The 17,818-nt window shown below is 33.1% G+C and overlaps 3 protein-coding genes across 4 annotated transcripts; 1 reads left to right on the top strand and 2 right to left on the bottom strand.

The window, feature by feature from the left end:
- Positions 1-1,219: 1,219 nt before the first annotated feature.
- Positions 1,220-5,603, bottom strand: LOC106376705 (uncharacterized protein KIAA0930 homolog). 2 transcript variants are annotated; one of them, XM_013816814.3, is made up of 12 exons: positions 5,335-5,603; positions 4,901-5,090; positions 4,745-4,819; positions 4,271-4,377; positions 3,879-3,939; positions 3,514-3,573; positions 3,367-3,441; positions 2,803-2,946; positions 2,561-2,615; positions 1,911-2,033; positions 1,498-1,619; positions 1,220-1,409 (listed from the first exon to the last, which is right to left on the bottom strand). In XM_013816814.3, the coding sequence occupies exons 1-12, from the start codon at positions 5,364-5,366 to the stop codon at positions 1,383-1,385; spliced, it is 1,071 nt and encodes a 356-aa protein (XP_013672268.1). In that variant the 5' UTR covers positions 5,367-5,603; the 3' UTR covers positions 1,220-1,382. The 2 variants fall into 2 exon arrangements, with proteins under 2 accessions (XP_013672268.1, XP_013672267.1); XM_013816813.3 differs by having other exon boundaries at positions 1,498-1,724; positions 5,335-5,600.
- Positions 5,604-10,755: 5,152 nt separating this feature from the next.
- LOC106376707 (40S ribosomal protein S2-2) lies at positions 10,756-12,249 on the top strand. Its single transcript, XM_013816820.3, has 2 exons — positions 10,756-11,498; positions 11,916-12,249. Exons 1-2 carry the CDS (start codon positions 10,830-10,832, stop codon positions 12,075-12,077), a joined length of 831 nt encoding a protein of 276 aa, XP_013672274.1. The 5' UTR covers positions 10,756-10,829; the 3' UTR covers positions 12,078-12,249.
- Positions 12,250-12,467: 218 nt separating this feature from the next.
- Positions 12,468-17,291, bottom strand: LOC106376706 (CSC1-like protein RXW8). The gene is made up of 12 exons (XM_013816815.3): positions 17,089-17,291; positions 16,257-16,625; positions 16,019-16,165; positions 15,842-15,905; positions 15,516-15,725; positions 14,901-15,089; positions 14,460-14,758; positions 13,988-14,264; positions 13,565-13,840; positions 13,252-13,485; positions 13,002-13,167; positions 12,468-12,912 (listed from the first exon to the last, which is right to left on the bottom strand). Exons 2-12 carry the CDS (start codon positions 16,535-16,537, stop codon positions 12,770-12,772), a joined length of 2,286 nt encoding a protein of 761 aa, XP_013672269.1. The 5' UTR covers positions 16,538-16,625; positions 17,089-17,291; the 3' UTR covers positions 12,468-12,769.
- Between the last annotated feature and the right edge of the window lie 527 nt (positions 17,292-17,818).

Raw genomic sequence — 17,818 nt, 5'->3', positions numbered from 1 at the left:
TTTGAAGAGTCTGCCGAAGTTGCTCCAAAAAAAAAAAAAAAGTCTGCCCACATGTTTGTCCGTCCTTGACATATTGTCTATGACATACCACCTATGCTCTGTGATCGTAAATTTGCGTGTTATATCTCATATTTATCTTGCAGAGAAGTATTAGAAATTAGGCCTGAGACGACCCGGATATCCGAAAAATTTAGGGTACCCGGATCCGGATCCGTGAATTTAATATCCGGATCTGGATTCGTGGTTTCCGGATATCCGGATTTCGGATATCCGTCTCGATATTCTATTATATCCGGATCCGGATCCGTAAAAAAGAATTAGAAATAATATTTTTTTAAAATACTATTTTTTTTAATATTATGCATAAATTAAATATTTATACAAGATTTACAATATATTTATATATGTCTATAATATTGTAAAAACTAAAATATAATATTATAAGATTAATTCATGTATAAATATTAATATATCAAATATTAATATTAATAAAATTTAAAAATTTAAAAATTTAATGTGTTTTAAAAATACGAATCCGAATCCAGATATTCGGACCTAAAAATAAAGATATTTGAATCCGGATTCGGTTTGGACAGATCCAAGATTTCACTATCCGGATTCGGATTTGGACACCCCGGATATCTTATTTTTGGAGCGGATCCGGAGCGAATCTCGGATCGAAACCGGATCTTGGATAACAAGTCCCATGTCTATTAGAAATAACATACGGAGCAGATATATCTTGTCTTTGTAAAACCCAAACCGAATAATACAATAAATCTTAATATAATAAAGATTAGTTAATTTAGATATATATGATAAAATTTAGCTAAGTTCTAAGATAGATTGTATATATATACAGCTCTATATAAAGTACAACACAATAATGTAATTCAATAATAATCATATTCTCAATTGTACCCAAGGAGAACGATTAAAAACCAAAAAAAAAGCATTTTTATTGGTGAGATATGCTCTCAAAAATCTCAACTATATAATATAAATATTTTATTTTGTTTATTTTATTTTACTAGTAAATATCTCAAAAAGGTATCAAAATTTCTCAAATGAAGGATTATTGTCAATTTTTTATATATATGGTAAGAACCATTGAGATAGTTCTAGTGGAGAATCTCTTAAAGAGTGAGTTAAGACCTAGAAAATTAGAAAATGAAGAGTAGATGAATCTAATAGATTCCAATTTTTTTTTTGAATTGAATAGATTCCAAATTTACTTCACTTTCATTTATTGCTGGAGGTAAAACTGTTAGGCAGTAAACCAGAGTCTTGCAACACAGTACAATTCAATCAAAGAACGTCATTTGAACAAAACACACAGCTCCTTTTCCAGCACTTTCTTTTACAATCTGAGGTGCAATGTTCTACTCCATGTTTACTGGTGGAGATCCCTAAATCAACACGTTAAGTGAAATTAGTCAGCGCAACAGATAAATCGAATTTAATGATCGGTGAGATGAAGAGAAATGGTTTGTTTACCTTGAATAAGAGATCATGAGCTATAGTGTCCCATGGCAATGAGATGGACATTAAGCAGCATTTGAGAGGGAACATCTCGTCTTCATCATATGAGGCCGTAGCAGCTGCTATTGCATGTTTAGCTGCCACAGATGCAACAGATGCTGCTTTACGGAAAATGGAGCCGAGATCGATGCTCTTCTTCGAAGACATTGGTGAAACAGGACCTAAAACTACTTGGCTCTGATCTGAGAAAAGCAATTTCTATACAATCATCCCTTAAAGCACCACTACTTTCTTAAATATGCTGCTACTTTGACTTTAGGCGTTTGAAATTCATAAAATGTTTCTGTAATTATCTCTATCCTCTACAAACTCCTAAATAAAAGAGCTATATTTTGTGCAGCCAATAAAGAATAAGAAAGGAACAGTACCTATAACGCCAGAGACAGCTACTTCAACTTCTCCACGCCCTCCAGGACCTTTCATATAAAGTCTGTCTGCTTTACCCGAGTGATGGCCCAGTGATAGAAGACTTCCGAACCGGTTCCTCCCCCCTGTAATAAAAGAAAAAGATTACAGACAAATTAAGGAGAAAGTGTGAAAAATCAATTGGCCATATCCACAAAAGCGATATCAGCCTATTTAGTCAAGACAAAAAAAGCAATTTCTTTCTTTGGGTCCTTTAGCTCTTAGTATCTCAAAATAAGTTAATTTTGTCTTCCAGCCATCTTGAGGATGGATACCATTTCATACCACACGGCTTTTTGGTCCGTAATGGATTCCACCAAATGAGCAAAATATGAAAATGAAAACTGCATGTTCCTGAGAGGATAGTCTTAACAGGTTCCATGACATCAATAACCACTAATGGATTCTGTGTGCTATAGTAGAGGCAAGTTCGAGAAAAAGCTTCAAATTATCAAGAACTCTTAATATAAAAGAAATAATAGTACTAAGCACTGAAGGACCTATGCAGATAACTAGCGAAACATGGCATCAGGACATGATTACAAGATTTCCTAGACGATTGGATTAGCTTCTATATAGATGGATAAAACAAGAAAAGAAACTGTAAAGCGACCTTCATAGGCTTCTCGAACCATTTGATAGCTGACAAACCCAGAAAACAGAGTAACCTGAAACCAAGAGTACAAAGCACGTTTATCTTCTTTTCTCATTTGCATGTCACTACTATTAAATGTGTCAATACGTTTTACAACCCATATGGATTAAATCTATTAAGCATATACGAGCAACTCATAAAAGGTAGCAAAGGAAAATTTGGTATATGATTGGCAGGAATTAGATAGAAAACTACTAGACCTTAGGATCTTTCACCCTTCTCGGGTCTGTATTTGTATTAGAACCACTGGAATCCTTATCAGTTTTTACATCTGCACTTGGAAAGGCTGCCCCATCATGAGAATTAAGAAGTACACAATAACAATGATCTTTTTCTGTCAGAACCTGTAAACATCAATGAGAAAGCCAATGAACAAGGATGGAAAACATATGGGAAATTAACATGTGACTAAGTTTAACAGGAGCTATAACCTAAACTCCTATTTCCCCTAAACTACAGAAACAGGCTGGCCAGTCTTCTGAAGAAAATAATTGAAGAGCAGGCAATAGACTAAGTAAGGAAAATACTTCAAAAGCAGTTGAAAAGGTAATTAAATATCTGGATTCTGATTAAAAAAGCCAACTAGGAATTTGCTATCCAATTAAGATGGAACTAAAGAATACATGTATCTTCCAGAGCTCATTTCATTACGAACAGAATCTCACACTTCCATAGCATCCATTCATGTCTATAGAGTTTTTCGAACAGGAGGACATTTTGTACTTGGAAGGACAATACAAAGCAAGGGAAAAGAAATGTGTTACCACGGCGTCAAAGGTTGAGTCGAAATCATCTACGGCAAAACAAATTTCTGGGTAAGCAGGTGTTGTCTCCACTTCCTAGGTAATCAAAATCATCAAAACGAATTCCAGGTGCATAAACATTGCAACGAGAAAAACAACTATACTTGCCTTCTTTGAGTCCAGATGAAAATTAACGCGACTAGGTGATGCATACACTGTTTTTACAACCTGCATGAAATGAATGTAATATCATCATTATTGGCTTACATAATACGAAACCAATTTAGGCTCATAAAAATATAAAATATATGCTTATATAATGTCCTCTCTTTTGAGAAAAAAAGAAGAAGCTGGTTTCATATTCCGTTTTTAACTCTTATCTTAATATACTCATGATAAAAGGAAGCTGGAATTACACATTTTGAACAGTAGCTTATATAACTACTCTTTGGCTTCAGTTGCTTTTTTTATAAGAAAAAATTAAAGAAGAGCTGAAAAGTCGAGATAATTTCATCCAACGCTGGATCTCTAACCTTGTATATAGGAGAGAGTGTTGTATCTTTACTTCCTTGGTACTTCTTAAGGGCCTCATTACTAAAAACATGAATTCAATGTTACTATGATGAAGAAAAATAGAAAGACGAGAAGCCATATGATAAATAAAATATGGGTCCCCAAAAAACAGGTTATTAAAATAACTCAAGGCCTAATAACTGAAACGAAGAAGTGGGCATCCAACCTAGCAAACAGTTAGACAAAGTAATGCTTGATGCAATCACATGAGTTTGGAACCAAAAAGGAGGAAAAGAGGATAGAAATACTAGAATATCAGTACATGAGAGGACAAGAACTGTTAATATAAATGAGACTGGAATGAAATTAGGAAATGATGTGGGTAATCACAATCAGAAAGTGACGCGTTTACCTGCAAATCGCCACCGTAACAGTGAAAGATGTGTGAGCAACCATGTTCAAATAAAATGATTTCCTCCAATCAACTTCAGCCAGACTTTCACCAAGCAGCTCATCCAACTGATTTATTAAGGGAGAACAAATCTATTAACATATGTTTCCAAACGATATACATAAAGGTGCAACATAACAGATAAATGGATATTTTGAAGTATCATGGGGTCTAATTCTCAAATAAATAAGGTATGAAAAGCTTTGGCATGCAATTGTAGGCTCATGAAAGAACAATCCCTTACTGTAGCTTAAACAACGCTTGCTCATCCGAAAAGAGAAGAAGAAAAGGTTGATACCCCATAAGTAAATTAATTTTTCCGTTACCTTCTGCGGAACTATAAGCTAATACCTTGTAATATTGACAAAACGAGAGCTATGTGAATAGACTTACGTCACTTAACCAGAGATATTTAATGTTCCCTGCAGTTTTTACCTTAGGTGCCCACCGGCGCACGAAGTAAGGAGCTGGTGCATCCTCATTTTCAGTCAAAGCATAAGATTTACAGCTCTGGAAATGAGTAACAGAACAATCATCAAGGTTAACAAGCACGGGAATGTCAAAGTTTTTGATACAGAGAAAGCTACATACCAATTTCCTCACAAAGAATAGAAGATCATCGTCTTGGCGCCTCCTAGACTCCATGCATCGAACGAAGTACACATCAAACACACCATGCCAGAAATTGGAGTCCATCTCTACATCTGACGCCTCTTGCTCATCAAGAGACGTCTTTCCCAACGACTTTGAGTGCTTTTTCACCATGCTCAGGATCTCATGCCTGCGTAACATGAATCATGCATGCAACAGATCAATCAACTTTATATTCTTAACTGGAACAATCAATCATATCGAATCACAGAGTGTGACAATCTGATTAATCATTTGATGATTGGTGGACATACAAAACCTATCTCAGTTCAATTTCAGCAGAATTACTTGAAAATTGTCCATCAACACTCGAGATAATTGACAGCGAAACTAGTGGAACTCAGCATAGAAACACAAGGGAACCTGAAAATCACCTAGTAAGCGTCTCTTCTCTATCGTTGAGCATTTCTACCCTGCCAAATCCGACTCTGCTCAATTCTTCGCGGTTGAGAAACTTTGCGACGATCTCGTGATCGAATTGGCTCTTCTGCTAGAATCTCTCTCTCTCTCTCTAAATCGATTCGTCGATCTGGTTTTGATTTAGCGGCCAGTTGCGTCAATCGGAAGAACGAGGAGCCTCAATAACTACTAGCACACAAAAGTACTATTAACATTAGCTAATGATATCTTACAAAAGATATTTACAAATGCCTGTAATTGCTGCTCTCCCTTTTATCATTCTACAAAGTGTTTATTTATTTATTATTGTTACATAAAAGTATCTATATATTATTTTAGAAAAGGGAAAACTTAATTTAACCATAGTTCATCATTTTGTTACTAGATTAACTCTAATTTTATTTAGTTACCAATTACATATAAAAGTATGTAAAATTGTGTTCTACTAATTATTTTACGTAGTATATAAATATAAAAAGAAATAATCAAACATTATTAGAGTTTCTATAATTTTGACAATCAGTTACCATAAATTATTATTTATAATATCATTTAGGTTATTTGGTAATTGATATTAATTAGTTCTAGACTTACCTTTTATTTTAGATCAAATTAACATAAATAAAAGTTTTAAACAATCAAATTATAACAATTTTTTAAACCCTCTCTATGATTGACACCTAAGCAAAAGTCACTTCTCATTTAATATATACTAGGTGAATGCCCGCGAAATCGCAGGTTTGAATGTTTTGTAACAATATATTTATTATAATTTTTCTAAGAATGATTTTTTTTTAAAAAAGGATAAATATGACTATTTTAAATATTTTTTGATATTTTGTGTTGATAATTTTAATAAAACTAGTTATATATAATATTCATGATTCCGTTTTTAATAAAATTACTCAATTTTTGAAGGTATATAATACTGAAACTTTTGAAATATTTTATATAGTTTAGAAATACTTGATTCCTAAAATTTATTTTATGAAGCATTATATATATTATATAAATCACATATTTAATTATCATAAATTAGTATGTGCAATATATTTAGGTCGTTTGGATAATGATAAAACTGGTTCTAAAACTGATTTTCTTACTCATAAAATAAAAACATTTAAAAATCATTAACAAATTAAATTATAATATTATTTCTCAAACTCTCTATACGATCGACACCTAATAAAAAAATAATTAAGTGATTTCTTATTTAATATAAAATGAAATTTCAAAATAGATTTTATAAATTAATTTATAAGCTTTTATAAATGACTTAAAACCTCTTATCATAATTTTAAACATATGATAAGCTAAGATAAATAATTTTATAAATGTATTTATAATTTTTATAAATGATTTATAAAGCTTGTATGAATTTTATTAGACATTAACAGTTATTATAATACATTATATACAAATATAAGGCTTTAAATAAGAATATAAAATTATTATATTAATATTTATAAAAAAATTGTTTCTTATGTTACGTAGTTTACAAATATATAAAAAATTGATCAAACATTATTATTCTTTCTACAGTTTCAACAAATAGTTACCGTAAATAATTATTTGTAATATTATGTAGATTTTTGCCAAGTGATATTAACTGTTTATAGACTTTTTTTCTTCTTTTAAATCTAATTAAAATAAAAATAAATTAAAATTAAAATTTATTGACCATCAATTTATAACAATTTTTAAGATTTCATAAATGATCGACACGTATGATAATTTAAAATATACAATAAGCCAAGATATAGTAAGATAGTAGGATGAGATTTTAAATTTTTTTTAAAAATTAAATTATAAGCTCTTATAGATGGATTACAAACTCTTATGATAATTTAAAATATACAATAAGCCAAGATAAATAATTTGATAAATGTTTTTATATATGTTTTATAAAGCATGTAATATGAACTTTAGAAGATGTTAATAGTTATTATGATAATTTATATTAAATATAATGCTTTTAAATAAGAATATAAATCATTATATTGATTTATATAAACTGTTTGTCGTTTATTATTTTATGTATTTTGTAAATATAAAAAATTAATATATATTAAATATTATCGACCAATAAATTTATAATTTTTTTTAGGATTTCATATATGATCTACACATAAGAAAAAGTCTCTTAAGTCACTTCTCAATTAATATATACTAGGATAGTAAGATGAAATTTTAAATTAAGTTTTATAAATTAATTTATAAGCCCTCATAGATGACATACAAACTCTTATAATAATTTAAAATATACAATAAGTGAAGATAAATAATTTGATAAATAATTTATTAAAGCATATAATATGAACTTTAGAAGATGTTAATAGTTATTAAGATAATTTATACAAAATATAATGCTTTTAAATAATAATATAAAATCATTATATTGATTTATATAAATTGTTTGTCGTTTATTATTTTATGTATTTTATAAATATAAAAAATGATCAATTTATTTCGTTTTCTATAATTTAAACAATTAATTACCATAAATCATTATTTGTAATATTATGTAAATTATTTGGCAAGCGATATTAATTGGTTAGAGATAGGGATGATAATCAATGACCTGGACCGCGGGCCTGGCCCGTAAAAGCTTTCTGCGGGGCGGGATTGAACCTCCAATTGGTAAGCCCGCAAAATTGCGGGCCTCGCGGGACGGGTCGAAAGTGGGACGGGTCGAAAGCGGAATGGGCTACAGGTTAATCTGCGGGATTTTGAAGACCCGCAAACCTAAGTCCACATTTATGCTTTCACCTAAATATATATATACACATATAGAGAGAGAAAATGTGATTCGACGTTATGTAGCTCCGGTGATGGTGGTTTCAGGGTCGATGATGCTTTCGGTCTCCCAAGCGCCTTCGATCTGAAGCGGTGGAGCTTTTTCGAGTCATCATAAGAAATTTGAAAACTCACTTCCCACCGAAAAAAAAAAGATCTAGTTCCCGCAATGGGTTCTTCATAGTTTTGCCTATATGTATTTGTTCACATTATCATACATTTTGGAGTTTTAGATTTCAAACTTCTATTATTCTTATTTGCAGAAGATGAAGTTGATGGTGAAGAAGAGAAATCTCCATCTTGTTGTCGCTTGTTGGTGATAAAGATGAAGAACAAGAAGTGTGATTGGTGTTTTCTTTTTATTTATTTTTGGGATTAGCATCTTTGATTTGGTGTTGGTTTTATTTAATTTTGGATTGAAAAAACTAAAGCATATTTGTTATTAACTTATGAGTTATAATATTTGGATTCATCAATTAAAGTATTGTTTATTTTTAAAATGTTTGAAGTCTAACAAAAGTAAATAAACTAGTGTTTTGATCCAACTAAAATCTTCAACTAACAACTGTATTGCTTTATCCAGTTCAATCCTCGACTAAAATCACTTACTGATGCATCATGAAACTGATAAAGCATCATGAATCATGTCTTGAAGCGTTCAGGAGCCATATGTCCGTTTATTATTCGATGTCCCGCGGGCCGATCCGCAAAGGCCTACATGTTTTGCGGTATGAGTTTGGTCAGCCATTTTGAGGATCGCAGTCCACGCGGGCCTGACCCGCCCGCTCGAAGACGAGCCCGCTGCTGTACGGAACGGGATGAGACGGATCAACCTGTTTGACATTCCTAGTTAGAGACTTGTCTTTCTTTTTAGATCTAAATAAAATAAATAAAAATTAAAAATCATTGACCAATCAAATTATAATAATTTTGTAAGAGTTTACCTATGATCGACACGTAAACAAAAGTGACTAAAGTGACTAAAGCGACTTCTCAATTAATATATAACTAGATTTTGATCCGCGCTTTAAAAAGCGCGGGATTAATTTTGTTTTAAAATTCTACAAATTTTTTAATTATAAGATTAATTAAGTGTTTTTATATATGATAACCATATACATTTAAATTTTATTGATTGTTTATGTTATAATTATAGATATTAGATATGATATAAAAAAAATTATATTTATATTTATGAAATTGTTTTTAAAGAATTTATTTTTTTAGAAAAATATTGTATTAATTTTAATTTATTCTAAAGTATTATATTTATCTACTAAAGATATTTTCTCATTAAATAATTTAATTTTTTTTTTTGCACATTTTATTTTTAATGATAATATTTTATTAAATTATTTAGATGCATATATTTGTTCCAGTTATATAAAAACACTACTATATAAGTTGAAACAATGAAAGATATTTCTCATTACATATATTATTCTTTGCAGATTTTTTTTTCTTTGCAGATTTTAACTTTTAGTGATTATTTATTTACTTATTTACTTAGATGCATATATTTGTTTCAACCATATAAAACTCAACTATAAAAATTGTAAAAAGGAAATTTTATGATTTTGTTATTTCTCAGAATTAGGAAAATACACTACAAAAAAACACATCAATTCATTTGTATCTCATAAATAAATTATATTAGTTTAATTTATTTATTACCCGCAAAATTAAGTATACTTCATATGATTAGAAATAACTAATTATTCAAAACAAAAAAAAATCTGGTCGAAAAAAGAATTGTTATGGGTATGATAAAACTTTACCAAAAGTAAATGCTAATAGTTAATTAGCATTTATGGTTTTGTTTTGGTTTGTAAAGAAAATTTATTTGTTACCATAAATATAGGATATCTCTATAATTTTGTAAATGTGATGAAAATTTGAGGGTAGAATCCTAAATTTTTAAAATAAGATTATGTTTTAATAGTATAGATAATAGGATGAAGAATAAAATGTTTTAATTGTTTTATAAATGACTTATAAGACATATATAGACATTATAAGACATTAATTATTATTATAATTCTTTATATATGAATATAAAATTATATATAAGAATATGAAATTGTTATATCGATTTCTATAAATTATTCTCTACTATTTAATAGTATAGATAATAGGACGAGGAATAAAATGTTTTAATTGTTTTATAAATGACTTATAAGACATATATACACATTATAAGACATTAATAATTATTATAATTCTTTATATACGAATATAATATTATATATAAGAATATGAAATTGTTATATCGATTTCTATAAATTATTCTCTACTAATTATTTTATGTAGTATATAAATATAAAAAAAATAATCAAAACATTATTGTAGTTTTTATAATTTTGACAATTAGTTACCATAAATTATTTAGACTTAACATAAATAAAAATTTTAACCAATCAAATTAAAATAATTTTTTTTAACTTTTTCTATTATTGATACTTAAGCAAAAAATTATTTACATGACTTTTGATTTAATATATAGGAAAATTATTAACCAAAAAAGGTTTCTAAAGTGACTGGGCTTCTCGAACTGTATCATTAATCTGTTGTTATATGCAACGTCGCCCCATAAGCCCATCATTTGTTTCAGGGAACCCTAATCTTACGCCCACACATATATATTCCACACATTTGTTCCCTCGCTTTATCGACAATGGGTGAAAGAGGTGGAGAACGCGGCGGTGAGCGTGGTGGTTTCGGACGTGGATTCGGCGGTCGTGGCGGCGGAAGAGGCGGTCCAAGAGGCCGTGGACGACGTGCAGGCCGTCCCACAGAGGAAGAGAAATGGACACCAGTCACCAAGCTCGGTCGTCTCGTGCGAGATGGTAAAATCAAGCAGCTAGAGCAGATCTATCTCCACTCTCTCCCTGTCAAGGAGTACCAAATCATAGATCTCCTCGTTGGACCTTCGTTGAAAGACGAGGTTATGAAGATCATGCCTGTCCAAAAACAGACAAGAGCTGGTCAGAGGACGAGGTTCAAGGCCTTTGTCGTTGTCGGAGATGGTAATGGACATGTCGGGTTGGGAGTGAAGTGCTCGAAGGAGGTTGCGACTGCTATCAGAGGTGGGATTATTCTAGCCAAGCTCTCTGTGATTCCGGTGAGGAGAGGTTATTGGGGTAACAAGATTGGGAAGCCACATACGGTTCCCTGTAAGGTTACGGGGAAGTGTGGTTCTGTTACTGTGAGGATGGTTCCAGCTCCTAGAGGTGCTGGTATCGTGGCGGCTAGGGTTCCTAAGAAGGTTCTTCAGTTTGCTGGTATTGATGATGTCTTCACTTCCTCCAGAGGATCTACCAAAACCCTCGGAAACTTTGTCAAGGTCTGTTTCTCTTCTTCCTTGTAGTAATGATTTAGTTAACATTTGCTTAGTTGGTTTGTGTTAGAATGTAGAAGAGTATCTATGTAATTATGAATGCCAATTGCTGTTTGGTAGAATATTTAAGCACGCAAGTTCCTGATTAGTACATATCATTTCTTAATCATCTTTGATTGATTAATAGTAGGTTTCATTTGATACGATGTTGTATGTTTAGACTATATGATAAAAAAATTAAATTTTAAATCTTTATAATTCTTGATCAACCTGAATCTGTAGTTAATGTATTTCTTACAATGTCAATTGCAATTTGTATAATGATTTAGCATATATCTTCTTGATAATGTTCATGCTAAATGCTTAGATTGATGAGTTATTTGATATTGGTTTTTGATGTTTGTTGTTGTTACCACCACGCAGGCTACATTTGATTGTCTCCAGAAGACATACGGGTTCCTTACACCAGAGTTCTGGAAAGAGACGAGTTTCAAAAAATCTCCGTACCAAGAGTACACTGATTTCTTGACTACTAAGGCTGATTCTGCTGCCAAGGTTATTACGGAGGTTGAAGACCAAGCTTAAAGATTGTACGGCCTTTATGAATTTTGAGTATTATCAGTTAAGACATGGTTTTATTATAGGTTTGGCTGTTGCAAATGTTTTTCCCTGTCTTATCTGCTTTGGCTAAAGATTTTGTTGGACATAACTATGATAGTTCTGTCATAATACTTTTGCTGCAAGTCAGTTTTCATCAGTCGTTTTGCCTTTTATCAAATTTGTCTTTAAACCAAGTGTAAAAGAATCACAATGTGCAACTTTAAGTTGTGTTTGGTCAATTGGAATATATTGATGTGCACCAAGTGTTAGATAGATAACTAAGATATAAGAATAGTTTTAATTTTTGTTCACTGACCCATTTTAGGTTTCGTATTGTAAAATAAAGAAGGGCACCGAGTGGAAAAGAAGATCAGAAGCACAAAGAGCTCTTTTGCTCTTCATTCTTTTGAGAAATCTCAAGAAAATTTGAGTAACCTATACATTTCTTCTTGCAGTAACTATAAAACCTACATCCTTAATGCTTTAATGCTTTTCCCTGGTGTAGTTCCAACCGAAGAAAATGAATTCCATATCTATTTACAGTGAGTGAGTATTCTCATTTAACATTGACTCCTTTTGGAGCCGAGCCCTTGGACAGAAAATTCTTCTGCGTATTGAAGCCTCAGTGATTGAACGAGCACGTAGCATTACTAATTACTTCCACCTGTGAAAACGTTCTAACTCCGTTTGTGGAGTTCGATCATCGTTGGGGTACGATGCTCTGGTGAAGAAGCACTGGGACACGACTTGTCTTCATGTTCTTGAGCAGACTCATTGCCCTGATAGCCCCATAACTCTTTAGCTATTGCATCTCCTTCCTCTGCACAAAAAGGTAAAAAAAAATGTAAATTTCTCATCATTTAATCAAGTTGATCAAACAAACCAATGGTGTGAACTCTGAATTCAAACCTGGCTTCAATTTCTCTGGATCTGGCAACTCCTGAGTACTGCATTCACCTTTGCTCGATGATTTCTGAGAATGTAACGGTATTTGCGAGTACACATTATGTAACTTTTTGTGTAACTCTTCCATCTTTCCTGCCATTTCATCAGCTCTGTCCATGTCTAAAAGCACCTGTAGAAGAAAAAATATACACTGATTTATCAAGCACCAACCGTAGTGGCAACATAAAAGGTTCTGGTTACATCTGATCATAACCTGAGCGGGATGTTTATGGAAAATGGGCGCAAATCTGTGCCGGCAATACTCACTAAAAAGCAGAGTGAGAAGAATTAACGGTATGGTGAAACCCGAAGCAACAGTTGACAGCTTTAATCCGAAAAAACCCAAAGCTATAATCTGTGTCAAGAGCAGCGAAAAGATTGTTGTGTTGTGAAAGATAGGCCAGTATTGTCCACCGCTTTCATACTTTGTGATATACACGTTGAGTATCTGCAAAAAATAGAAACAACCCTGGTAAGCCTAACTGTGATATTATTATTAAGTAAAAGAGATCAGAGAGAATGTATACCTGATTCTTGTATATCAGATATGCAAGGAAGAAGTATATCAACAAAAACGGCAGAATAAGTGGCGCTATGACTGAGTTGGTGAAACCCAGGAGCCCAAACAAAAGCAGCCTAGGAATTTCGGTATGGTATGGGAACCTTAGTGTTTCGTACGACTCATCCTTGTTCTTTGAAACAGCTTTTGCAACCAGATTCCATATAAGAGCCATTGGTTGCATTATTTCACAAGCCAAACTGGCCCAGCCAGATGTGAAACAATAGGTCGTAAAGAAGCCAGCCTGCATATGTCAATGGTTCAAGCCATATTCAGAATTAATCATATAAAAAATAAAACATGGTAATGCCCTAATTAAAGCTATGGAGGATGTCTAAAGAACACATTATATATATATATATATATATATATATATTCCCTTGTAACTCACCTGTGTCGGAACTGCTCTTGCGAGTTGTGCAGGTATGTCCCTGACACTAGAAAAAACATTCAATTGCCTGATAACAGACCCGGATAAAATATTGACAAAGAACACATTCCAGATAGTAAAATATAAGATTTTGATGCATGCACTCTTCTTCCTTATACTCCGCGCAATACTTCCCTCCAGAGTTGAAAAATACATCATCAATGGTGGAACGGCGTAGAAAAACAGAATCAAGATCACACTTGGTAAGTACCCTGTAATGACCTGGTTTATAAACTTCCTGCATAATGGTTTGAATGGTTAAATAACTTTAAGAAAGATTAGACAAATCAAGAACATCGATAATTTTTTATTCTCATGCATGGTTGCTAAAGCCTACAGAGAATGCTCGTTTATTCTATATGCTTTTCCGCAGGCCTATCTAGTTTTTAATGGCATATGACCAGAAGAGTGAAAACAAAAATAATATACTCACTCCTTCAAGATGCCTCTTAGAAAGGGAAATGCATGAGACAGCTGCTGTAGTTGTGTCAGCCCTTGAATGAAGGTCACGGGAATAAGAAACACAAACATGAAGGCAACTGCACCAACGAGAGTTGCTATTCTCCGTATCCAAAGTTGTCGATAAGGTATGTTAAGGTTTCTCCAATACACATCGTGAGGTTCTGGAGCTAAGTCTGTCACCCATAACATAGGATTTGATGATTGTAGAACCTCTGAAACTACAAGTGCATCGTAGCGTGTCTTGAAAAACACAAAAGCAGCTGGACGTTCCTGAAAATGAGCAAATCTTAATGGACAGTTTTGTAGTACAAATCAATAAGCATGGTTTGGAACTATTCTTTATTATGTTATGACTATTTCAATGTAAGCACTGCTACTTCTATTATCAATGAAAGTTAGAAGAATTCCTTACTTGCTCTGGTGTAGTCATAGTCAACTCACCAAGCTCCATTCCTTTTACACTGTCACCCTCATTAGAGAGGATGTGAAAAGAATTTGTGGCTGTAAGCCCTCCACAAAAGGTGCATGGAGTCAAACTCGGTTTACAATTAATTTCAGGAGCAACATGTTTTAGACTCTGGCACATCCTCTCCGCATCAAGCTGAAACAAAAATTGTGATACTAATTACTAAAGGTCAAACTTTTTCTCTGATACAAGAACACACCATCCACATCATTCATACCAAATTTCTAACTATTTCTGTTTTGATTCCACATGCTGAGAGATACCAACCACAGCATTAGAAATCATCAGCTATGAATGTAAGAGCATCTCTGCTTATAGTCATCAAATAAATAGTCCTTAATAACATCCTAAGCCGTAGATTAGCTATCAACAAAAAATATTACCGAAAGAAGAAGAAGAAGAAATGCATAAAGCAGGCAAAATTTACAGATCATTTACACTAAGAGCAAGAACAGCTTTGTTAAGAACATTCTATCTGACAAGGTTAATCAAGAGAAACCATTTGGTGGGACAGATAACAAAAGTAAAAAGACCAATGACTGGACCCAGGAGAATGCGTACCAGAAGTCTCTGAATGATGCCATTGTGGTAAACCATTTGGTGGGACACATAGCTTGAGGAATAATAATTTGTGAAGTATTTGCTCAGTGTGTCACTGTAAGATTGGTCAGGAGACCATGGAATAGCACGGATAAGAACGGTAAATTGACTTGGCTTTGAGGCAGATCCAGTAATATGTCCAAGCCTCATTTTGGCTATGGTCCTATACTCCTACATTAAAACAAATTCCTAAGAGGAGGAAAAGTGAACTGAAAAGATAACAAACTGCCAAAGTGAACCAAGCCTAAGAAATTAAGAATGCATGAGATAGAAGAAGTGGTCCTCACAAAGTATAGAAGAAGACATGCTGCTGAGGTTATAATGTACAGTGCAAGACAATGAACCCACAGCCTGAGAGTTACAAAAAATAAAAGAATCAGCACTTTAATATTCTTTGTGTGTGTAGAATAAATTAGAACTATAGTTTGCTCACAGAGAAATGAAAACAAAAGTACAACAATTACCATTTTGAGCCTTCTTTAAGATTTTCAATGGTGAACACTTCGGATGACTCCAAATGGATTTCCTTATGCACCTTCGGTTGCCCATAGTAATTAACAGGCAACACAAAGGCAATGCAAACGACAGCAGTGATAAAGAAAATACGAATGCTGCAGGAAACAAAAAAAAAAACATTAAGGCAAATCGTTGAAGAGAACAAAGAAGCAGAACAAACAAAAAAAAAAACAATTTGGGAAAAACCTAAAAATGACCATCCTGAGGAAAACCACAGCGTCAAGACCAGCAGCAGCTAATAACTCGTCTTCACTAGTTTCCCATGCTTTGACAAGCCAACTTGGAGAAGGCACAAACCTCTCATACCAAAAAGGATCATAACGTCTAGCACCTCCACAAACAAGCCTTCTTCCAAAATAGACACAGTAATTGGCTGGCTGTTTCCTGAGTATTGAATAAAGGGAAAGAAGCACAATGCAGATCGAAATATTGATTCCAGCAGATGTTAAAAGAGCTGAAATCTCCATCTCGCTCTCGGTTCGACCTCCTCCTCCTCCGTACTAAATAATTGCAGGCAGAGAAGAACAAGACGAGGTTCTTGAATCCGTAAACGAACTGTAAAGAGACTGAAAGTAATAAAAGAAGCTTACAAGGGCTCATGAGATATTAATCACAGAAACGCCACATTTTGTAATTTAATAAACTAAGAGAGATCGAGATTTACTAACAACAACATAAACTTTCAAAATCATAATCAGTACCTAAACTTGCAGAAGAAGTTACGACACTAATGCTTTTAGATCCAAATCAATTTATGTTTCCCCGTAGACAGTAAATGATAATACTACATGTTCTTCCTTCAAATCGAATTTTTTTTTAAATCTAAATGGCGTAAACGTAGAAACAACACAACACCATTGAATAAAAGAACCAGATTCGAGTAAAGCCACAGAGATTCTGATTCCCTAGAAGAAGACGAGCGTAAAACGAATCTAATCCAATGAAGAGCCGATTCTTTCCTCCAGAAAGAATACGAAGTGAAGCAAAAAACGGAAGAGAGATCTTCGCGGTGACTTACATGGAGAAACGACAAAGCTTTGCTTTGACTAGAGAGAAATCGATTAGGGCACAGAATTCAGAAACCCTAAGAATTCGCAGAGAAAATTGCTTTGCAATTCTAATCCCGCGAGGAGTTCGCGTTCCAGTTCATATCTTATGAAAACATATGCCACCCTGTGTGGCCGGTGTGAGACGGATGCGAGCATTACGCCACCTGTCATGACGATAATGGTTGACGCATGAAGATTGGCTGCTATGCGAGAGCGACTACTCTGTGGACGAACTAACTCTGACCGTTCGATTTTAAAATATGGGTAAGATGGTGACACGTGTGGTTTTGCTTATGGTTAGTGTATTTATGGCGTGACGCTTTTTCTTCCAACATTCAAAGTGTTAGTTAAAAACTGTTATGACTGGGAAAGTACGGGAAGGCCAAGGAATATTTTCATGTGTCTTTCTCGCTGTGAGGGTATCCATGAATTTATAATATTCATAGTAAAAAAAACATTTCCACAATCAGTTCCGGTGGCAGTGCCGCCAGTCACCAACCCTATTTTTTGTTTGTAGATTAACTTTCGCTCGACGAATTTCTTTTGTTCCGGTTAGCGGATCTAATCTTCGCAGTTGCGACTAATTTTGTTTGTAGATAATTTGTAGATTTTTTTTAAAAAAAGTTGATATAATGAGATGCAATCACCCATTTAGTTTTCACCTAAAATCCATTTTTAAAATTTTGATTAATTTTTTTA

Source organism: Brassica napus, chromosome C1 (genome assembly GCF_020379485.1).
Source record: "Brassica napus cultivar Da-Ae chromosome C1, Da-Ae, whole genome shotgun sequence".
Taxonomy (NCBI): Eukaryota; Viridiplantae; Streptophyta; class Magnoliopsida; order Brassicales; family Brassicaceae; genus Brassica; species Brassica napus.
This window is presented reverse-complemented; position numbering and strand designations above follow the sequence as displayed.

Bases quoted from the DNA above. Each gene is read 5' to 3' on its own strand.
- LOC106376705 (XM_013816813.3), bottom strand. From the start codon at position 5,366: ATGCTCAACGATAGAGAAGAGACGCTTACTAG. The intron at 3,574-3,878 runs GTTAGAGATCCA...CATTTCATGCAG, and splicing joins CACTCTCTCCTATATACAAG to GTTGTAAAAACAGTGTATGC. The intron at 2,034-2,560 runs GTCGCTTTACAG...CTTTTATTACAG, and splicing joins GGTTCGAGAAGCCTATGAAG to GGGGGAGGAACCGGTTCGGA.
- LOC106376707 (XM_013816820.3), top strand. From the start codon at position 10,830: ATGGGTGAAAGAGGTGGAGAACGCGGCGGTGAGCGTGGTGGTTTCGGA. The intron at 11,499-11,915 runs GTCTGTTTCTCT...ACCACCACGCAG, and splicing joins CCCTCGGAAACTTTGTCAAG to GCTACATTTGATTGTCTCCA.
- LOC106376706 (XM_013816815.3), bottom strand. From the start codon at position 16,537: ATGGAGATTTCAGCTCTTTTAACATCTGCTGGAATCAATATTTCGATC. The intron at 13,841-13,987 runs GTGAGTTACAAG...TGACATATGCAG, and splicing joins CAAGAGCAGTTCCGACACAG to GCTGGCTTCTTTACGACCTA. The intron at 12,913-13,001 runs GTTTGAATTCAG...CTTTTTGTGCAG, and splicing joins TCCAGAGAAATTGAAGCCAG to AGGAAGGAGATGCAATAGCT.